This window comes from Microcebus murinus, chromosome 16 (genome assembly GCF_040939455.1).
Source record: "Microcebus murinus isolate Inina chromosome 16, M.murinus_Inina_mat1.0, whole genome shotgun sequence".
Lineage (NCBI taxonomy): Eukaryota > Metazoa > Chordata > Mammalia > Primates > Cheirogaleidae > Microcebus > Microcebus murinus.
Window position 1 is genome coordinate 46,146,208 of NC_134119.1, and position 23,806 is coordinate 46,170,013.

Below are 23,806 nucleotides of genomic sequence, written 5' to 3' on the forward strand. Positions count from 1 at the left end.
GAGTGCAGATATCTTCTTTTGGGTAGATGCCCAGTCATGGGATTGCTGGATCAAATGGTAGTTCTACTTGTATCTCTTTGAGGGATCTGCATATTGCTTTCCACAGAGGTTGCTGTAGTTTTCAGTCCCACCAGCAGTGTAGGAGTGTTCCTATCTCTCTGCATCCATGCCAACATTTATTGTTTTGGGACTTTTTGATAAACACCATTCTCACTGGAGATAAGTGATATCTCATAGTGGTTTTGATTTGCATTTCCCTGATGATTACAGATGTTGAGAATGTTTATAGCAGCACAATTCACAATTACAAAAATATGAAAGAACCCAAGTGCTCATAAGTGCATGAGTGGATTCATAAAATGTGGTATAGGTATAGCATGGAGTTCTATTCAGCCACGATAAACCAATGGCAGTCTAGCACATCTTGTATTAAACTGTATACAGCTGGAGCCCATTCTACTAAGTGAAGTATCCCAAGAAAGGAAACATAAGCACCACATGTACTCACCATCGAATTGGTTTTGAGTGATCAACACTTGCACATATAGTAGTAACATTCACTGGGTGTAGGGCAGGCGGGGTGGGAAGGAGCGGATGGGTATATGCACAGGTAATGAGTACGATGAGCACCATCTGGGAGATGGACACGCTTGAAACTCTGAACCGAGTGGGGCAATGTTTATAACCTAAACAATTGCACCCCCATAATATGCTGAAATAAAAACATTCTAGACTTCTTTAATTCTGTATCATAACATATATGATTGGCATATCCTTCATTTTTCTCTACCCACTAGTCAATCAATTGAATATAGATGAAGCCTCCTGAATCACACTTCAAAAAAAAAAAAGATAATTTATGTTCTTCTGGGTGTTGGGTGTCTACACTATGTCTTTGGAATTTCATGTATATCATTTACACTTGGAGCATGTGTCCATTTGGACTAGCGCCATTTCCAGCACCCCATGGCCACATGTGGCTGGCGGCTGTGGTATTGCTCAGCCCCACTTTAGAGTATAGGGTGGGGGGCAATGGGGGGGGCAGTGAGTAATAATTAAGATCAGGGAGTTATAGATGCTCTGTTGGAAGTGAAATAGGAGGCAGACAGAGACAGTTGGTGCCACTGGACACTGGTCAGTCAGGGAAGTCTCTATGAGACCTGGAAGGACAAGATTCCTGCCTGGACCGGGATATCAGAGCTCCAGGCAGAGGGCACAGCCAGTGCAAAGGCCCTGAGGTGGGGCTGGGTGTACCTTTTCTGGATGAGGGAAGCTGTGTCTTGGACCCTCACAGTACATTGTGGGTGGGCTGGGCTAGCAGGGGGCAGGGAGACCCCCAACAGGCAGTGCGGGGCAGTGAAGGGTGCCCACAGGGATGAGCACACTGGCCACTCTCACTTCCCCTCTCTGAGAGCCAGGCTGCCAGACCTGCTCCTCTGTGCACTGTTTGGGAAACTCACCTGTATTTTTTAAAAAATCACCTTGTATTAGGTATAATTTATATACAATAAAATGTCTCATGTTATGTGTGCACACTGAGGAATTTTAGCAAATGCATAACTAGTGTTACCACTCTGCCAAGACCTAAAACATGTGCATTGCCCCAGGCAGTGTCCTCCTGTCCCTGCAGTTGACCCGCATGCCCACCCTATGGTGGGAATGTTTATTTCCATACTTTCATTTCTTATTTGTTTAATTCCCATTTATCTATTTTATATATATATATATATATATATATATATATATATATATATGTATATATACACTCACAACTTTTGCTAATTTTAATGTAGATTGTTTCATATTTTTGAATTTTAAGAATTTTTAAAAATATATTCTGATTAAAAGTCTTTATAACACCTGTGACTCGCTCATATTTTCCCAGTTTGTCTTAGCTTTTTGTTTTCTTAACAGTGTCTTTTACAGAGTGAACATTTTTAAATTTGATAAAATCTACTTTTTCAATATATTTTTTATGGTTCATGCTTTTGGTGTTTTAGCTAAAAACAACCTCACCAACAAACCTAAAGTCATGTCTATTTCCCCCTATAATATATTATAGTCTTTTATAGTTTTAGATTTTATACTTTAGTCTATTTTGAGTCCATTTTTGTTAAAGTTGTGAAATATGTATCAAGGTTCATTTTCCTGTGAGGGAAGATCATATTAGTACAGTGTGTCTTATTGAAGAGATTGTTCTTTCTTTTGGAGTTGTCTTTTCACCTTTGTCAAAACCCAGTTGAATATATTTCTGTGAGTCTGTTTCTTGAATCTCTTTGGACTCCATTGGTCTATGAGTCTAGCCTTCCACCAAAACCACACTGTCCTGAAGACTGTAGCTTAATAGCAAGGCTTGTGATCAAGTAGTGTGAGTCCTCTAACTTTGTTCTATTTCAGAAGAGTTTTGGCTCTTCTAGTACTTTTGCCTTTATATATTTTAGAATTAGCTTGATGATAATCTACAAAAGAAGTCTGCTAGGATGTTCATCTGCAGTACAGCGAATCTACAAATAGAAATGGGGAGTGCTATCTTCTTAGCAATATTAAGACTCAGAATCCATAGGTATGTCATGCCTCTCTCTTTTTTACTTAAATCCTCTCTTATTTCTTTAATCCATGTTTTGGAGTTTCTAGCATACAGATCCAGCACTTCTTTTTTAGAATTATTCCTAACTATTTGACTATTTGCTTTCATTTTAAATAGTAATTTAATTTAAAAATTGTTTAACTGTTCATTTATGATACATTATTGTATAATTGTACATAATATATGCTGTAATTGTGTATTGGCCTTAGATATTAAAACATTCCTAATTTTAATCACTTGTTACAGAGGCTTTTTCTGGATACTGTAAGTTTTTGATAAAAATCATTCAGTTTAATCACAAATAGAGTCAGTTGCATTTCTTCCTTTCTAATATGCATGCTTTTATTTCATATTTCTGTCCTATGGCACTGTGCAAGTCTTCTAATACAATACTAAATAGGAGTGACTTGTTCCAATTCTTAGGAAAGAAAATATTCAACCCTCACCATTAAGTATGTAGATTAAAAAACACATCCTTTATTTGGTTAAGAAAAGTCTCTTTTATTCCTAATTTGCTAACAGTTTTTACAAGAAATGAATGTTGTATTTTATTTCATGCTTTTTATGAACTATTGAGATTTTTAAAATAGGATTTCTACAGTAAAGTCACTTTGAATTTTGAATAGTGAATGAGCCTTGTTTTTCTTATTCATAATGTATCACCCCAGATAGATAGATAGATGTATAGATTAGTTCAATATCATGTGGTAATTAAAAAAATTGTTTTCTCATCTTTGTTCATGACTGATATTAGTCTAAGGTTATCTTTTCTTATAATACCATTTTTTGGTTTTGGTATAAGTGTAATGCTGGCCTTGTAAAATGAGTTGGAAAGTGTTTCCTTCTGTTCTTCTGAAAAAAAAATTGGGTACAGTTAGTATTTTCTTGAGTTTCAATATTTGTTGAATTCACCAAAACAATTGATGGCTAGGTTTTGGGGGAATATTTGATTTACAAATTCAATATCTTAATTGATATAGATCTATTCAAGTTATCTATTGGATCTTCAGTGAGGTTTGGTTGTATGTCTTGAGTCTATCCAGGAGTTTTTAAATCTCAGTTATCAAATTTGTGTGTGTAGAATTTTTTTGTAGTAGTATTACTTTATTATCCTTATAATAATGGTAGAGTGTATTGACAATTTCTCTTGTAATTCTGCTATTGGTAATCATCACCCTCTTTCTTTGTTCTCATTAATACTTAGCTGATCTTTTCAAAAAATAGGCTTTCAATTTCATTGATTTTCTCTGTCTTTCTCTCTCTATCTGTAAATTTTAATTTCATTAATTTCTGCCCTCATTGTTGTTAGTTCTTTTCCTCAGTTTGCTTTGGATTTAAATTATTATTCTTCCTTTGAATTCTGCAAGCAATATTTCAGGCCACTCATGTGAGATCATTATTGTTTTCTAATATCCACATTAATATTATGAATTTCCCTCTAGGCAAATTTTTGGTGCATCCAGCAAAATTTGATATGTATTATATTAATTTTTATTATGTTTAAAATAAGTTTAATTTAACTTGACACTTTCTCTATGACCCATTGGTTATTTATAAGTGTGCCACTGACTTTCCATAATTTGAGAATTTTCCAGATATATTGTTTAGTGATTAATAGTTGAATTCCACCACACTCTAAGAATACATTTTGTATGACTTTTATTCCTTTAAATTTGTGAATGTTTGTTTAATGGTCAAAATATCATCTACCTTAAAGATAATTAAACTATGTTAACTTGACAATAATGTGTTCTGCATGCTGTGTAGAGTGTAGTAAACATATTAATTAGGTCAAGATTTTTTACGTTGTTATTCAAATAATCTATATATTTACTGATTTTTCTGCCTACATGCTTTGTAATTCATTAAATGAGGAGTGTTTAAGTCTCTTATAACTATGTATTTGCCTATTTCTCCTTATAGATTAATTATTTTTTACCTCAATGCATTTTAAAGTTCATTTGTTAGGTGCATATTAGATTGTTATACCTTCTTGAAGAATTGGTACCTTTATCATTGTGTAATATGAATCATCAAGATTTCAACAGGCTAGGTATAATCTCATTTTCATTTTAAGGAAACAAATAGACATTACAAAATGTTGTATTGTCAATGAGTAATTTGGCTATTTCTCTATTACTCTCTAAGGGGCAAGTTCAGTCAAGTCAGGGTCTAAAAGAGTCTTCCCTACATTTTATCTAGGATTCTTAAGGTTTCGTGCCTTAGGTTTAAGTCTGTTATCCATCAAGAGTTGATTTTTGTAAGAGGTGAGAGGTAGGGATGCAGTTTCAATCTTTTGCATGTAGTTATCCAGTTTTCCCAGCACCATTTATTGAAAAGAGATTATTTTCTCCAGTGTATATTTTTGTCTGCTTTCTCAAAGATTAGATGACAGTATGCAGATGATTTCATTTCTGGGTTCTCAGTCCTATTCCAAAGGTCTATAACTCTGTTTTTGTGACAGGCCAATGCTGTATGGGTTACTATAGCCTTGTAGCAAAGCTTAAAGTCTGGTAGACTGATATGTCCCAGTTTGTTCTTTTGGTTTAAGACTGCCCTGGATAAACAAGGTCTTCTCTGGTTCCATACACAGCACAGAATTATTTTTTCTAGATCTGTAAAGAATGATGATGTTACTTTGATAGGGATTCCATTAATTCTGTAGATCACTTTATGTAGCATGGACATCTTAACAGTATTGATTTTCCCAATCCATGAGCATGGTCGATTTTTCCATCTGTTTACATCTTCTACAATTTCTTTTCTTAGTGTTTCGAAGTTTTCCCATATATATCTCTCACCTCTTTCATTAAATATATTCCTAGATATTTAATATTTTTTTGTATCTATTGTAAAAGGTGCTACGCTGTTTTATTTGATTTTTGGATTGGCTGTTATTGGCTTATATGAATGCTGCTGTTTTGTGTGCATTGATTTTGTATCCCGATACTTCATTGAATTCATATATCAATTCCAGGAGTCCCTTTGTTGAAACCTTGGGGTTTTCTCGATACAATATTGTATCATCAGCAAAAAGTGAGAGTTTGATCTCTTCTGCTCCCATTTGGATGCCATTAATTTCCCTCTCCTGTCTAGTTGCTTGGCCTGGGCAAAGAATTTATGAAGAAGACCCCAAAGCAATCACGGCAGCAACAAAAATAAATAATTGGGACTTGATCAAATTAAAAGGCTTCTGCATAGCCAAGGAAACTATCAGTAAAATAAAATGGGAGAAAATATTTGTTTTCTACACATCCAATAAAGGGGTGAGAGCAAGAATCTATATAAAACTCAAAAAAATGAACCCCATCAAAAACGGGCAAGGAACATGAACAGGAACTTTTCAAAAGAAGACAGAATAATGGCCAGCAAAGATATAAAACATTGCTCAACATGTCTAATCATTAGGGAAATGCAAATCAAAACCACAATGAGATATCACCTAACTCCAATGAAAATGACCTTTATCAAAAAGTCCCAAAACAACAAATGCTGTAGAGGATGTGGAAATATGGAAACACTCCTACACTGCTGGTGGGACTGCAAATTAATACAACCCCTGTGGAAAATAATTTCGAGATACCTCAGAGAGCAAAAAATACAAGATGCACTACTAGGCATCTACACAAAGCAACAAAAGATATTCTATAATAAAGACATCGGCACTCAAATGTTTATGGCAGCACAGTTCACTATTGCAAGGATGTGGAAACAACCCAAGTGCTCTTCAATCCATGAGTGGATTAATAAAATATGGTATATGTATGCTATGGAATACTACTCAAATATTAAAAACAATGATGATCTACCATCTCTTATATTATCCTGGATAGAGCTCGATCTAGCCCATCCTTCCAAGTGAGGTATCACAAGAATGGAAAAATAAGCACCACATGTACTCACCATCATATTGGTACTAAGTGATGAACTCTAAGGTGCTCATATGGTAGTAATATTCATTGGGTGTTTGGAGGTGGGAGGGTAAACTCACAAGTAATGGATGCGGTGAGCATTGTATGGGTGAAGGGCACACCTCTAGCCCTAGCTTCTGTGAGGCAAATCAGAACTGGTAAACAAAATGTGTGTACCCCCATAATAACCTGAAATAAAAAAAAAGTCAGGGACTAGAGCTGTACTGCACAGAACAGAAGAAACAATTGGTGGTAATGAGAGAGGACTAATATGAAAATAATAATATAGTACATTTCAATTGTGTTAATTGTGTCTTTTCTTGGGATAAGATTACTTATTGGATTCATTATGTATATACCTTCAAAAATTTGAGGCTTAGTTTTTCTTTTGTTCACCTCTCCTGCTATTCTGAGCACTCTCATTAGTAAGTCTTTTCCCACCAATTTAAAAGCTGTTTCTGTTTTTGACTTTGCTTTTAACCTTGAGTTAAAGACTATTGCAGGTCAATTGTGCATTCATACAAGAATAAGGATTTGTTCACTGTTTTCAGTTCAATGCTACTGTGAAGTTTTTATGTTGAGATGGGAGAAGCAAAGTAAAGAAAAAAAAAAAAGAAGATGAAAGAAATAGAAAATATCAATCTCCTTAATTCTTAAAACTAAACATTCTGGTATGTTAATCAAAATCCAAATGGGAATTCTGTAAAAATTCCTCAAAATGTAATTTTTGAGAAGTGGCTGAGGAAAGTACAAGCATGAAACAATAGCAATTATGATAAAATGTAATATTTTGTATGTAGAGTCTAGTAGAACTTATGAGGCCACACAGCCCCTGCTACCCTTGGGTGGTAAACATGATTAAAAAGTAAATATGAAACAGCAGTTACCTGGATCCACAAGAGGTAAGCATTGCTCAGATGACTGTGAATATATGGACCACAAAAGAGAGGAATGAGCTTGGATTTATGAAGAAATTGAAATTCAAATATAACTCTAGTATGGGTTTCAGTATAATTCACACGGTTAAAAAGACCACAGGACTGGGAAAGAGAACGATATTCAAAGACCTCCATCTTCCCTCATCAATAAGAGAAAGGGATTTTCCCCACACACATAGCTCACCACTGCTACAGCTTAAAAACAGCTAGTAACTGAGAAAACCACCACACTAAGCATATCTATAACTGAAGCAGCTGTCTACAGCATGCATCCCATCAAAGCACCCACAAGCAAAGCTAAAGTTTCATACCCAACATAAGCTACAGGCATACCCTTAAGAATGAGGGGGAAGAAAAACCCCATTTAAACAAAAGAAAATCTAAAGTCAAGAAGCAACAGCTGCTCCATATGAGAAGTAATCAGTGCAAGAAGTCTGGAAGCATAAAAAAATCTCACGACAGGACAAGCCCAAAGAGCCAGATTAGCTCTCTAGCAATAGATCCTTAACATAATGAAAATATTGCAATGACAGATAAAGAATTTCAAATATGGATTGTAAGGAAGCTCAACGAAATTCAAGAGATATAGAAAGCCAACTAAAAGAAACCAGAAAAGTCAAGTATAAATTAAAGAATTACTAAAGAGATAGACTTATTTTAAAAAATCAGTACCCTGGTGAAGGATATCTAAAGAAAGAATGAACATGATCACACCTGTGCCTTGCAAAGATAACTCTGCTGAAGGAGCACAGGATGGCAGAGAAAATTGTGGCAGCAAGAACATAAATGGGCTTCCTAGAGAACTGGTTGTATCTTTATATGTTGAAATGATGAAACAGCCTCTAAAAATCATGACCTTAAAGGACACGTGTAGTAAAGGAAAAGAAAAAGATCAGCATCCTAAAGTCCATTGTGATGTTTCCAATTTTGTTTTTTGCAAGATAAGAACACAAAAGAAGTTTAGAAGCTTGTGGGCACACTCCACCTCAAAACAAGGAAAGCTGTTGGAAATAATAAAAAAAAAATTAAAAAGTCTCTAAAATTCATCCTAAGGGCATACATCAAATGAGGAAACATTTATTCAAGACATGTATTTCTCAATAAGATCAATGACAGTCTCTGGCATTTGAGCCACAGTCTCTTCCATCCTTCTCCACCACAACCCCCAGGTCAGCTTGAAGGAAGCTCCACTCTGAGCGAGTGTGGCCAAGAAGACAAGGATCCCTCTCCCCTCTCTGAGTCAAGCCTTACATATCTTACCAGGAGGGGAAGGCCCCCAGATTTTACATTTCCTCCAACTCCAAGTTAAAGAGCTCCTGGTGAGTGTGGCCAATAGGTCGGGCCTGCCTCCTGCCTCCCAGACCACCCTCAGGGTGGAGGCTGTGTGCAGGCAGGGTGGGATGCCCACGCTGGCGCTTGGCACCTTCACCGTAGCTCACTTGTAGAGTAAAGGCTGAACACTGTGGAGGAAGAGGACTCCACAAAATAGCCCAGTGAAGTCACAAAACACATGAACAAATTATAGAAGGGGGAGGGAAATCAGTATTCATCTTTGCTATAATATGTTACCTATGATGTCCAGTTTTAAGATTCAAAAAATAAGAGATCTAAAAACAAATAGCTATGTGGCGCACCTACTCAGGAAAAACAGCAAACCCAGAAACTGCCTTTGATAAGGACCAGATGTCAGACTTAGTACACGAAACCTTCAAAGTAGCCAGTATAAACATGTTCAAAGAACTGAAGTAAGCCATGCTGAAAGAAGTAAAGGTTGGTATGAAGACAATGTCTTATCAAATAGAAGATATCAATAAAGAGGTACAAATAATAAGAAAAAATCTGACAACCTAAATAAATGACTGAGGTGAAGATCACAATCAATGGAGGTTTATTAAGCCAAAGGTCGAAGATATGTCCAGGAGAAGCACAAGCCACAGATGCATCTGTGACTGTTTTTCTGAAGGGGAATTTGGGAACTCAGTATTTTCATGCAGAAAGAAAAAGGAGGAGAGATTTGGGCAGACAGTCAACATCGTCACATTCTTGTGCGGTATGGGACGTCTACATTTTACAAAAGGTTCCTTTTGGTGTGTACTCTCACTCTGATTGTTCATACTTCTGTAGTTCTTGCACTGATTCCTTCTCATCTGCAGCACCTTTTGCTTCTTGTTTTGAGGCTTTCTATTATTTAGATGGGACTTTGTGTTTCCCCCTCACTCTTTAGGTTGTGTCTGTAGCACATGTTGGGTAAGAAACACTGGCTTTCATGTGGGTGCTTGAAAAGTAAAATAAGTTTTATTTTACTGTTGGAGGTATACTGTTATTTGCTGTTGGAGGGGCTCAACACATATAAGGGGACAGAGGAAATAGTCAGCAAATGGAAAATACATTGATAGGGATTATACAATATTAAAAACAGACAGAAATAGAGTAAAGAAAAATGAACATAGGGAATTGTTAAGTACATCAACTATACACTTAGGAATACCAGAAGGGGAGAGAAAGGAGCAGAAAAAATTATTACAAAAATGACTAAAAATTTCCATATTTTCTGGAAAACATTATTCTACACATCCAGAAAGGTCAATGAACTCCAAGCAAGATATTACATAATAAAGAAGCCAAAGATAAAGAGAAAATCTGGACATCAATAAAAGAATCACACAGTAGATACATACATGTAATTGATGTGGTTATCTCTAGGCAGAAGAGAGATAGATGTTGCTCAGGTTATTTCTTATGATTTACTTTCTTTCTGAGTTTTCTAACTTAGGATGCACGAGGAGCCAAGATGGCCACCTAGAGACACAGCTTGTGAGATCGTCCCAGCAGGAGAGCAGAGTGTTGGTCTGAGGAGAGTGGAGAAGGATTACGCTCAGATGTGGCACACAGGCACAGACAGCAAAGGAGTCCAAGGACCCCACCAAGAGGAGCTGTGAAGCTGAGAAAAAGGAGGATGGAAAAGAGAAACTGTCAGTGCACACCAAATACAAGGCAGCCAGGAACCCAGTGGAAGGGTAAGGGGTGTCCCCTACTCTACCCAGGTGCTTCAGGCCAGCACCAGGACACAGAGCTGTCATCCCACGGGCAGTGCCATGAGGGACAGAGAGCCAGCACCCCTGCCTCTGGATTCCTACTCCTCTGCAAATCCTCCAGTCCTGGCATCCCTGAAAGTAATTTTGGCTCAAGCCAGATTGTAACCACGACCCTATCCTCTCTATACCAACCAGAAAAGTGATTTGCTTGAGAGACCTGGCTCCCCATAATGGGGGCATGATCCCAGCCAAACCCTCCTCAGAGAGCATAGCCACGATGGGGGCCGCTGGGCAGGTGGCAGGGACGCAGTGCCACACTGACAGCAGAGTGGAGCAGGGAGACTGCAGCCCCTCCCCACGTCACAGCAGCCACTGGAGCACTGTGTGCTGGGAGACCTGCTATGCAGTGCGGGGGCAGGCTCCCACCTGAACTGGCAGGACAACCTCAGTTTGCAATCGTCCTGAGCACAGGTGTTTGGTGGGTTCACCTACCAAACGTTCAGAAGGCAAGTTGGGGACATACAGGGGACAGGTCGGGTTCTTGGCTTGAGTGGCAACAGAAAGCCTTCATGCTCATACCCATTGGGAGGGTGTGGAGGAGCCCAGAGGAGCAAGGGGCTGTGAGGATGCTCCACCCTCCAACTCCAGCTGTAAAATCACCATATGGAGAAAGCAGTTATACTGGAACTGAACTTGCATAGACCCGGGTGCCCATAGCAACCTAATGCTTCAGGCGGCAAGCTGAACTGGATCAGCAGCCTGTCTATCATGTCTACCACTCACTTCCATAGGGAATGCAGCTGGTTAATAGTCTCTTAAGCCACCACGACTCTCTCACTGGGAGTGTCCTCCTGGGGGAGAACCTTATGGATAGAGAGGCCTTCCTGCCTCACCTTGGGGTCCAGTAATGGAATATGGGTGCACAACAGGAGATCCCCCTATCAGCCGCTGTCATGCAGAGAGGAACGGCAGCTTCACTTTGACCCTGGGCTTTTATGCAACCTCATTCCTGAGTTGTGGACAAAATGGGAAGGGAAAGGGCAAAGGACCACTCTGGCTCTTCTGGCTGACAAGGGGTGGAGTTTGGGGTTTAGCCCAGCATAAGGGAAGCAAAACCATTTTGCAGTCATCTGCAAATATCCATGGGTGCTGGGTTTGGGAACTAAGGTTGGCATGAGGAGAACATTTACAGCCTTAGCAGAGTACTGAAGTGAACAGTGGACTATCAAATAGCACCTAGCTTCAAGAACTGCCCTAGAAGTGATCCGAAGTTCTGGGGAATCCAAGTAAATAATCCCCAAATCCAATCAGGTGTGGGGTCATTAGTGGAGCCCTATTTTAGCCACACAGATTTTCGGGAATTTTTTTTTCTATTCAGGGTTCAATTTTTCCTGAGGCACAGCAGGTAGTGTTTAACCTTGTACAGACTCCTTGTTTAGTCAACAGTAAATATATCACTGCCTGATTATCTGAGACTACCTGGGCTAGCCAGTTGAGGGACTTTTGTTGAGCCCTAAGGCTTGTTATAGTTTCCTCTGTGATCAGCCCTAGAGCCACAGACAGATTCCTAATCATGTCTCTGTTGTCATATACTCTGTGATAGGGACTAGTATTTCTAGCAGGTTTTGCTACCAGGTGTCCTGATATTTTCCTGCCAACTGTCTCTTTAGACATCCATGGGGAACTTTACCTGGAGACTTGTAGTCAGAAGAGAAGTCAGGATTCAGTCCGAATTGTAGGAAAATATCAAAAACACAAAGAGCAGTGGGTAAGACTGGAATCTAGTTACAGGTGGACTATACTTTTTTTGGTTTTTTTAAATTTCTGAAACCTATTTTTTGTCTCTCTAGCTCCTTCTTATTGTTAAGGATGAATCATAGTAGGATCAATTTACTTGCCAAAATAAACTTTATTTTTGTCTTACTTGGCCTGATTATTAGCATACAGTGCTGTAAGAATAATTATTAGCCATATAGGCTTTTATTGTTTTTGAAATTGGCTTTGCTGGAACTTTTGGCTAAGGAATCTCAGGTTAGACTTGAAAGCCTCTCGAGTCGAGCCAAGGATTTACCCTTGCCATTAGGTGCCTGTATGAATTGGGTGAATTACTCATTTCTCAAGGTCCCAAAGTAGCTTAGGGTTCCTAGAACTGTCAGAAAGTGATATTCTTTACTCACCACAGATCAGGAAATGTTATTGGTGAGGTACCTGGCCAGTCTCTCCAAAGGCCTTTTTATTAGCCTGTTAAAATCAACCTTAATTTCTTAATGCAGTCTGGCACCTCTGGGAATATGGCATGCAAGTGAAACCCTTGGCAAAATTACTAGTGTCATCCTGTTATAGAAGAAAACAGATTCTTATTGAACTTATGCAAATAAGTATATTGTCACAAATTAACAATGCTTACAAATAGTTTTCAAATTCCGGAGAAATCAAGTAGAGAGAAAAATGCTTCAAATTTTCCTTACAAATACATACTTTGTTGTATGCTATAAGTAGATGAAAACAACAAAAATGGTTTTCTTAACTTCTGGAAAACAAAGCACAAAAAGAATCAGCAATGTTTCAAACAAAGAGTCATAAAACAATTTACTTTGATCCCATATCATAAAATTCTCTTCTGTCTGAGGTTAGGTTACTAATACTCAGGGACATATCAACAAAGCCCTGGAAGTTTGTTTTGTCTTAGTCCAATAGTATGTTATTTACAAAGTTGTCAGAAATCTGTATTGAAGAGAACTTGTCAGTTCTTTTCATGATTTTCCTTGAAGAAGCAAACTTTGGACTTAGCCAGTTTAAAGAACCATTCGCTGAGATGAATCAAAGTAAAATAATAATTGTGTCTGGATGACAAAAGTATTAGACTAGCCATGGTTAAAGAGACAATTTACAAACACAGCTGGTTATTTTTGTGGCAATTTAAAATAATAACCATATTGTGGATAACATACACAAATACATCAATATTTTACACTATTGGAACATGTATTAATAACAAATATAATGCAAGGAAAGTTATACACAATTTCATATTGTTTCCTATATGGTTTTAACATGCCAAATAAGCTTAATATGTCTCTCTTAGACTTTCACTGGCCCTAACACAAAAAAGCTAGTTTGAGGTCAAAAGGCTAGATTTAGAATTTGGGCTTTGGAAAGTTTGTCAGATATCACAGGCTTGAAACACTTGTTCCAATAGAATTATAAACCATTATAAAATAAGGGTCATTTATTTAACCAAGAGTGATAATCCTCAAAAGATTCTAAAGGCAGTATAGAAAGTTATATGGTTACAACCTTAACCCTTTTAAAGTTTAGTTTTTCTAGTTAGTCAAAACCTAATGAAGAGAATACAGAGATTACCTTAAAACATAACACCTTTGCATATTTTAAGCCAGGTACCAATAAATTAAAGAAAAACCTTCTATAATGCATATTTTAATTATATAAGGAAACACATTATAGAGTAAAAATGAGTACATAAGGTAATTTCATTAAGAGCAAATTAATATTTGAAGAAAACTTTGTTTCACAAAATTTTTCTTTTTTATTATAGCCAACTGGATCATATACAAAATTTTGTCATAAATTCCCTTTATAAACTTTATCCCAACCTGCATGGACCATCAATAAAACATGCCTAAAAACTTTCTGATTTGTCCTACCTTTCTGTTTTCCTAAATAATAACCAGTCATTTTAGGACAAAACTTACATACAAGATCCATTCTCTACATTATTATTCTCTTTTCTGTTTAATGTTTCTTACCAAAGATATATTTCTATTGTCATCACCTTTGTACATCTCTTTCTCTTACTCACTAGTTACTTTCTATTTTTTTCTTTCTCAATTCATATTTTGATTCAATCTTTACATAACCTATGAATTTGAAAAATTATATATATTTAATAAGAACACATTTTATACTTCTTTTATATTTTTCCTTATTAAAAACTTATCTTATTTTTAGTACACTTTATGTATAGAATCACATGTATTGACTAGAATTCTTCCTTTTAGTAACTTTAATTTTTAGTGACAGCTTAAGAAGTCATGAATTGTCTGTCGTAAAACCCTTTTTGTGAAACACAATCAAAAGTTACCTTAAAATCACTTAGCCAAACTGATAATTCAAAGATGTTAAAAACAAAAATCTTACTCTTTTAGAAAGGAGCAGAAAAAATGCACTGTTACAACATTATAAACTACTGTCAACCCATATTTCAAAAAAATTGACATAAAGCTTCTCTAAAATTGTAATGTGCCAATGTATATACAACCCCACTTACAAAAAAGTCCATTTAAACATAAATTGTACAAGATTGCATCCAGTGCTGTTTTCAGGTCAGGTTCCCCTGCCTTTGCACTTACTCAGCTCCCAGCAGGTGTCCTTCCAAACTGGGCTCAGAGTTCTTCCTTTGCAGTCCAGCTCACAACCCAGCATTCTCAGAGGAATCTACTTTCTTACTGAACAAGGATGCCACACAGAAGGGCAGATGTGGCTCTCTGCACACTCAGGACGCAGGACCACACCCTCAGGGAGCTCTGGGCTTCATCAGACAACTTTCTGCTATTTTTAGTGTGGTTTCCTTGTTTAGGAGCTCTTTTTGCATCTTCTGAGATTTCAGCCCCTTCTTCTGGACAATCTATTGCACAACTGCATTTTGCTTCTGTAAAGCTGAGCAGCACATGGATGACCACATGTTCTAGGCAAACTGATCTCAAAAACATAGTCTCTAGCAGTTCACAGTCATCTTACATCTCATGGCTTAGGAAAGCTTGCCTGTTTACCCAAGTAGCATGCACAACAAGTGTCTGTTGTTTCTTAAGCTAATTATTCTCCAAAGCCCCCAAACCATGTTTCTGGTACAATTGAAGAAGGTCTTGTGTAACCCTGAAGTAACAGCATGCTACTAACTTTACGCCCCAAACTGTGAGTCCCAACCCTCAGTGTGAGGCTCTGGGGCTAAACATTCTACTGTAAAGGAACAGAGGCAGCAAAGGGGCCACACAATCTGAGGGCCACCATGTCTCAGATGCAGCTAATTAGAGTCCTGAGATCAGGTGAGTCCAATTCAGGCTGTGGTGAGGTCCAAGGTTATCAGAGCACTTGGGCTTGTGCAGGGGCCAGTGCACACATACTTCTGCACTCCTGCAATCACACAGGGGCTCCCACCATGCCCAGGCAAAGGGAAATGTCTGGGAGCAGGGGTGGCGCCTGTGTATTGCCATCAGAGCTCTGACCTTCAAGTCAGGGAATTTGATTTTCCTCCAGGCTCTGTCATCAACCAAGGATCAGGGACAGAGGTTGCATCCTGGTCAGGATGTGTCCTGTGGCACCTCCCATTGGAACTTTGTGATTAGGAGAGAGGAAACAGGCTTGCAATGCATGGAGCCAGAAGCTAGTCTGTGGAAGATTAATTATTCCCACCATAAACATCAAAAATTGTGAGTTGAGTGTTTGGCTTTTTTTCTTTGACTCCTAGGCAAACAGGGAAGTTTTGTCCTATTGGAAATATACTCACTAATATGGTATGTGCAATGATTAGCACACCAGGCATTTATTTTTATTTTCACGAGAATTGGATGAGCTAGAATTTCTTCAATTCCACATTTGTAAGGTGCAGACCCATGTAGCCAAACTCCCCACAGCGAGGACATCTGCATGTGCTTCAGCACAGACCCGGCCGGCCTGTGGCATCTGTCCTCTCACCTCTGCCTGTCCCGATGGAGTCTGGCAGCTCCAAACGATACAATATGAAACATTGCTGGGAAGAGTGAGAAATACATGATGTGCTCAGTGAGCATTGTCAGCTGAAGAGTGTTTAAGATCATTGGCCTTAAGTCAAGAAAACCTAAGAAGTACTAAAGTCTTATAGCTCATATATGAAAGGAAACTGTCAGAAGCTTTTTCAAGTTTGACAATCTGATAATTTGGATGATAAGATCAATTATGAGTATTGAGGCAGAAAGAAAATGTTATACACCATCAATTATAAAACGTGATCAAAGTGGTTAATGGGAAGATTGATCTATTTTACTATTATATTTATACAAAATGATTTTGTAATATCAGTGTGCTATGAAGAGGCAAATAGGGATTCATTAGCCAAGTATAAATATGTAGGAGGAAATTATTACAGAGTTGTGTCAATAGTTCATTAATTAAAATTTTATGTGAGTAAATAAAGATATCATGGACTAGGGAGAGAAAAACCTGCCCTTCCATCCCTAGAAGGGAGGAATAGATGAATGAGAACAGAGAAGTTGTATCATGAGCAGAAAAACAAGGTTTCTCCCAAGCTGCATCTTTGAAACCTCAATTAGCCTCTTCTTTTCCCAACTATCACTTTATTACTCAATGAAAGATGTTCTTCCCTAGAATCAGGGGCTATCAGAAAATTTTCTATCAGTAAGTGAACACCCCACTGCCTAGGGGACCTAGGTCCATCCTTACACATATATTTCGGACCTCAGAGAAGGGGTTTTTGGACAGAAGGTTTCACATCTGGCTCAACCTTATGTGTTCTATGGACATAGGCCCTGGGTCCCCTTTGCTGTCCAAACTGGAACTAGCTTCTTTACACCCAGCCCTGGGGTGCTGTGAGTCCACCAAAACCCTGCTTCAGAGTCTCTTCCTGAACCTGTGATGACCCTCCTTCCCCTTGGTCAGTAGCTCCAGGTCCCGTGGTGTGAGTATTCTGTTATTGCAACAAACCAGAGAACTCCAGTACGTTGGTGATAGACTTAGTTGAGGTAGCCTGATTGTGCTAGAAGAAATGTTGTTTTTCTGGATTTTGTGATGGTTGCAGTATTTATCAGCATTTTAAAACGTGTAAATGGCTGTGATTGATTTTGTCTTCTTAAATAGACAATAAATTCTGTGCTTAGTTTTGTGTTGGTAATACTGTGAGTAGTAATAGTCAGTAATACTGCTAGTTTTCATCCACAGAGTCCCACAAATCATATAAGCCTCAGGCCCCACAGCACCTGGGTCCACCTGGGTCCTTGGGTGAGTGTCACCCGCCCTGGAAAGACCACACTGGCTGACTCTTCGTCCTCCCTTGACTCATCCCTCCTCCGCCACTGATTCATCTGTGTTGAGGTGAGGAGGTTTCTAACCTCTGCAGGTTCAATCTTTTGAGACTGATTTGTGACTTTATTTTAAGTATAGGAATTTTTAAAGGGGCATAGTATTTTCAAAGCTTGACCTCCTCAGGATCCTCCTTTACACGACTCCACATCCCCATAGCTTCAGGACACAGCCAGTGCCCTTGGCTTGGCCCAGGAGATGAACCTGCTCATGCTCAGGCTCCCCCACTGCTGCCCACCTGGGGCGCAGACACTCAGGGAGAAGGTGGGCGAGCCTTGTACACAGCCCCCAGCACATCCCCACTTGTCCAAAGACAGAAAGTTTTATAAGTAAAGGGACAAGTGAGAGGAAATCACTGTGTGTGGATGGTAGTTGCTTATGTCAAACTGAGGCAAAACTTGAGGAACTCCCTGCAGGAGGCCTTCACCCCTGACCCCCTCCCCTGGGTTTCTCAGCACCTGCTGCTCTTACTGGGCCCCCTCCTACCCACAAAAGTCTGGATCACTAAGTCCATGAGGCCCCCTGCACCCCACACCTGGGCAGGGTCACGCCCAGACTCAGACCTCCCCTGCTCAGGCCTCTGGGCGGTGCTTCTCTTCCCTCCCCCAGAGACTTGTTACTAAAGGCAGGGCTGAGGCTCTGCATGCAAGGTGGGCACGGAGTGGGAGCGCCTGTTCCCCTCGCCCTCCCCGGCCTTCCCAGCGCTGGCCTTGCTGGTGCAGCAGGTGAGGGGCCGGCCTGGGGCTGTTTGGTGGACTCCCCTTGTCATTTCCCTTCAGTGTTCACAGCAGTGCCCACAAGTCACCTGGTCTCTGTGACTGTGAGCATGGAAGGTATTTGCAAACCTGCCCCAGCCAGCCCTGAGGGCTGCACCCCGCTGTTCTGAAACAGCCAATGGAAGGACACTGTGGGGTGGGCCCAGTGTGCCTCTAAGGACTGTCACCTCCTGTTCTGGTCTGGAAAGCATCCACTGTTCCAAGGCATTAAGCTGACTCCCAGGTGGTGGTCTTTGTGAATTAAAGTGTACTGCTTGGAAAAAGAAGAGCCCACGGCAAGTCAGTCCTATTTGTGTCTTAACTTCTCCATGCCTAAGGTGAAGCTTGATGTGAGGACTTGCTTTCAGGCAAACTCCAGCCAAAGGGCTGGTAGGTGTAACTGTAAAACCTTCTAGGACACGACCTCCCAGCTTAGGGCACGACCTCCCAGTGTAGGGCACGACGCCCAGGATGGACCAGGGCAGGTACGGCCTTCACTCTAGGGTTTCTCCCAACTTTAGTTCTGGTTGGTGTTTCCCCCAACCAGTTACACAGACCAAAGACACACGACGCTTTTAGCCTTTATTTTCATGTAGGGACCTAAGTAATTTGGTGGAGTGCATGGAAATAAATTGCTACTTATTAGTCTCTAGGGAACTCGATTAGAGAAAGTCAGTCCCTGAAGTGTGACCAACTCTGCAGACGTGGGTGGCATCTACTGCCTGGCCGGCACCGTTGAGGCCTCCCCCCTGCCTGGCGTCCGTTAGGGCAGGAGTGCAGGGACGGGGCCAGCAGCCGGCACCTGCTCCACGGGCCCTTCACCAGGAGCCACTGTAGCTGAGCACCCGGGCTCCACCCCTCATGCCCTTGTCCCTGCTCTGAGACTCAGATGTGCCCGAGGTGGCCGCTCATTTCCCTGATGGGCTTCTCAGCTCTCAGGCACCCATTTGCTGTCTAGACCCAGCCGGACAAGGAGCCCTCACAAAGGGGCTGCTGAAACCCTTCTGTTTTTTCCCTTTTCTTTTGAGATAGGATCTTGCTGTGTCACTCTGCTGGTCGGGAGCAGTGACAGGATCACAAATCGATGTAACCCCAATCAGTTTGACTCAAGTGATCCTCCCACCTCAGCCTCCCAAATCAGTGGGGTTACAGGCTGAGCCACCACGCTGTGCCCAAAACCCTCCTCATGTGCACATCCCCAAGACAGGAAAAACTCAAGACGGAGCCAATGCTACTCTTTTATTAAAGGAGGCAGGAGCAGAGCGTGGTGTACCAGCGAGTCTGAGAAGCAGTAGGGAGAAAGGAACAGGTAGAGCCACTTGGCTGGGCAACAAAGGCCTCCTGAAGCCTTGTCTACCTGCCTCCCTCCCGGGGCTGATGCGGGGAGGAGACCTACACCAGGGTGTGGCCTCCATCCCAGGCAGGGAACACTACAGGGAGGTGAGAGATGTGGGGAAATGGGGGGGGTGCAGCCCAGCCTGGAACTGATCCCCAGGCCTTCTGACAGCTGGAATTCACCAAGGTCATTGAATCCTCCCAGCGAACACTGTAGATCTAAAAATAGCAGAGCTATTCCTGTGAAAGGGAAGAGAGAGGGACAATCAGTGCTGGTCACAGTGACAGGGTAGATGCCCAGCCATGGGATGTCAGGGTGGGGGCGAGGAAGCTTGGGGCTGAGACACTGGGCCCCTACTAACCCCACCAAATCCCAGGACTCCCAGCTCGACTGTGCAGTCACTGCTCCATGGCCCTCCCAGGGCTCCAAGAGCACCAGCTGGCCCTGTGTCCCCCACCAAGCCCACAGGACTTCACCATCCTGCCCCAGTGCAGCCCTGGAAGGGGCAGCATGTGCATAGACACTGGAGGCCAGAAGGTGCAGGCGGGGGGAGGAAGCTTGCTGTCCCCAAGCTCCCTTCACCTCCAGCCCCGGTTCAAGCTCTAAGAGGGCTCAGAGGGAAGACCCAGGGAGGAGAATTTCCCTGAAAGAGCTGGAGCACTGGGAGTGGCTGACAAGGGGAGTGTGGCTCTCCCCAGAGCAGAGACCTCACAGAAATCAGCGGGGGCCTTGGAGCGGCTGGTGTTGGGCAAGCAGGGGCCGCCTCGGAGGGCTTGGGCCACGTAGAGGCCTCTGATTCCCTCTAATCTGCTCAGCATGGCACTGGCTATGGGCAGGGGGCCGAGGCTGGCACTGAACAAACCCTTCTACTCCCCAACACCCAGTTCTGAGGCTGATTCCTCCAGCACTGCAGGGAACACCCCAGAATAAGCAGGGTTGTCATCTGAGTACCCCATTCCCAACTAAGGCCCTCTTTGCAATTCAAATTAGCCATGCACACACACCCTCCCATCCTCCCCATATGCACACAGGAATGCATCTATGTAAACTCACATGCACCCCTCACCCACAGGCATCTATGTATGAACACCCACACTCCCCCACCCGCACTCCAGTGCACCTCCCCACACCTCTCTATGTGAACATGGACATGCATGCATTTCCCCACACTCTGTGTGCTTGCAAACACTCATGCACCCACACACCTCCGTGTGTACACACACACCCCTGAACATGTGCGGGATCCCAGGAACACACACATCCCCCTCTGCAGTGCATGACTGGCCCCTGACCCACATCAGGCACATACCCTCTTCAGATGCGGCCTCGCCTGGGACAGTTGTCCAAGTAGGGCTGGGACTTGGTTCATGTGGTCCGGATTATCTCCAGGTACAACGCAGCAACGGTCTACACATGTGCAAGAGCAGGATTCACCTACAGCACTGCCGTCAATTTCACACGCACACACACATAGGTAGTTCGCTGTTGCTGAGTTACTGCCTGTGCCCAGGGCTTCATGCCTACATTTGTGAGCTGCCACACTGTCACCTGCAGGGCACGCAACACCCCTCTCCTGGATATCAGGGTGCTGGGCCACAGGTGCTCCCTTGCAATTCACTTTCTGTGAACAACACCTACAAGGTGTCGCATGCAGCAGGACAGTGGAAGGTGGCAGCCAAGGACTAAGCCCTCACTGCATTCAGGAATGGCAGGCACAGGTCTGGGCAGCCAGCCCGGGTGGGCCAATACCCAGTCCCTGCACCAGGAGCACAGGCGTGGCCTAAGCACAAGTGAAGGCTCCGTGTAGCAGCAAGGATTCATCACATCCTGCAACTGTGGCCCAGGTGCAGGGAGCGCTGATCCATCCTTGGAGGGCTGTCTTCCTACGAATCAGTCTCAGCTGACTTCCAGCCACCAGCACACAGCCGGGCAGAATCCCACTCACTGTATTTCCCCCAGATTTATATATTCCCACTCTCGTTTGTCTGTTGGAAATGAGATGCTTCAAACACACAGAGGGAGACCCATAGACTGCACTCAATTGCCTCTGTTTTTTACTATGATTTGTTGGCAACATTTCTCAAGTGCATCACACACCTGCATGTCTTCCATTTTAATTACACAATAGAACTGACCCCCCTCTCTGCACAGGGCCTCCCCCAGACACTGCATGTCAGAACTGTGGAGCAGCAGGGAAGAGGCTCTCTGGGATCAGGGTGCTAGACCTTGCACTGTGGATCCATGATTCCTCTAGTATCAGTCTGCCCACCTGTCAAATGGGCTCCCAGGACCAATGATGTATAGGGTCTTGTGCATCACTCAAAATTAGAGCCACCCTGGAGAGGCGCAGGCCAGCAGAGACCACAGCACCAGGGGGTGCACCTCAGGTTCCCGGGAGAGGACAGTGGCTGAGGGTGCAGGAGGAGAAGCGGGGCTGCCTGGACTCCCTGAATTTTGAGAGCAGGTGGGAGGAGCTCTACACGCTGGCTTGCCATGCCACCCTGTGCTGCTGTGTCGCTCTGGGCAGCTGTGCAATGGGCGCAGGGCAAGCTCGGGCCCAGCAGCCCTCCCTGCCCCACCCCCACCCGACCCCTTCCCCATGCTGAATGCATCCCCCTCTGCCAGAGTCTAGCTGCGCCAGGCTGCAGCTGGCAGAGGCAGGGTTCGTGCGTGGTCCTCTGCACCCCAGCAGGTGCTCAGCTGCCCGTGGCTGTGGGTGGTGGTCTGCCCGGCTCAATGTAAAGGATGCTCACCTGGGGGCTGCTCCCAAGGCCATGACATTTGGAGGGAAGCGTGTAACTTCTGGACTAGGAGGCCAAGTTCCCCTGGTGGCATCTGCTGAGGCACTCAGGGATGAGGACATGCCTCCTCTGTGCGCACATTATGGCCTGAATCTAGCCTTGAGGGGGCGTTGGTTTAAGCAACCATCTCTATCCCGCAAGTGGCCAGACACACTAGAAAAACGCCATGGACAGGAAACAGACTTGCTGCTAAAACATGACGGTGGCTGCAGGTTAGAGGAGTCTGAGGAGTCAGGGCAGGGGCCATGATGAGAGCCTGGGCATGTCCTTCAGTACAAAGGCCATCAGTGGGACAGCAGGGAAATCTGAGTAAGCCTGAGCATTTGAAAATTGAATGTGTCACTGCTCATTGGCTGGTAATGCTCTCTGTGGGGCAAACCCAGCCAGGACTCAGGACCCCGTGGGGAGGGGGCAGCACGCACCTGCCGAAAGCCACTCACTGCTTCCCCCAATCGGCTGTAGTGTGAGTCATTGCTCTCCTCGGTGTATTTGCTGGTGGCAAAGTCCAGCTCCCGCTGCACGCCCTCATCATTGACATCTGCTTTCTCGATGCCGACCACCCCTTTGGAGTTCTTGGCCAGGGGCATGGCCAGGGTCACAGCCAGGGTCACGGACAGGATAGCCAGCAGGAGCAGTGGGGCACGCAGGGGCCTGGCCATGGTCTGCTCAGATGCACAGTGAGAAGCTGGAGCTGCAGAGGAGCCAGTGGTGTATCCTGAGTTCTCAGCCCCCTCCTGCAGGCTGCAGCGTTTTACCCTGCTAGGGCCCCCCCACCCCGCCTGCCACCTGGCTCGCTCCTCCTCTTCCTCCTCCATCTCCCTTCCTTCTTGACCCTGCACCCAACCCACCACTTCTCCAGTCCTCCTCCTCCTCCTCAGTGCTCCCAAGCTAGTGTCGCTCTGTCTCCAGAGAGGTCACAGTGAAAGCAACATGACCTCTTCACTGTTTCCCCAAAAAAAGGGTCAAAGAGACATCTTGGCCTCCTGAAGTTGTTCCAGGTCAGGGTCACCTCTGAGCATTTGGTCAAGGTGTGGAGTCCTCAGGGCAAAGTGTGACATCAGAGGATCCTGGAAAACCCAGCCCACATCCTGTTCTGAACTTGTTTACCGAACATTAGGAAATTAACCTCAGGGTTCTCCTCTGAAGCTCAATATCATTCAATAAATAGGCTTTTTCTAGCTTTTCCCCAGGAAAGGGCTCTAGTTCCTGGAGAATGAGCCATGGACTTAACACTGCAGAGCTGCTGCCCAATAGAGATGTGACACACAGCCAAGAGCTATTTTAAATTGTCTAGTAGACACATTTAAAAAAGTAAAAGTAAACAAGTGACAGTAACTTAAATAATAGTTTT

The 23,806-nt window shown here is 42.8% G+C and overlaps 1 protein-coding gene across 2 annotated transcripts; it reads right to left on the minus strand.

Annotated features, from left to right (window-relative positions):
- Window positions 1-19,541: 19,541 nt before the first annotated feature.
- Window positions 19,542-23,443, minus strand: LOC105871240 (cystatin-C-like). Of its 2 annotated transcripts, XM_075993359.1 has the most exons (4): window positions 23,304-23,443; window positions 22,878-23,146; window positions 20,964-21,061; window positions 19,542-19,893 (listed from the first exon to the last, which is right to left on the minus strand). In XM_075993359.1, exons 2-3 carry the CDS (start codon window positions 23,112-23,114, stop codon window positions 21,020-21,022), a joined length of 279 nt encoding a protein of 92 aa, XP_075849474.1. In that variant the 5' UTR covers window positions 23,115-23,146; window positions 23,304-23,443; the 3' UTR covers window positions 19,542-19,893; window positions 20,964-21,019. The 2 variants fall into 2 exon arrangements, with proteins under 2 accessions (XP_075849474.1, XP_012619938.3); XM_012764484.3 differs by lacking the exon at window positions 23,304-23,443 and having other exon boundaries at window positions 22,878-23,163.
- Window positions 23,444-23,806: the final 363 nt, after the last annotated feature.

What these genes read in the sequence shown, in the direction of transcription:
- LOC105871240 (XM_075993359.1), bottom strand. Translation starts at nt 23,114, where the DNA reads ATGGCCAGGCCCCTGCGTGCCCCACTGCTCCTGCTGGCTATCCTGTCC. An exon ending in CAGTGAGTGGCTTTCGGCAG is followed by an intron (nt 21,062 to 22,877) that starts GTGCGTGCTGCC and finishes GCACATGTGTAG; the next exon opens with ACCGTTGCTGCGTTGTACCT.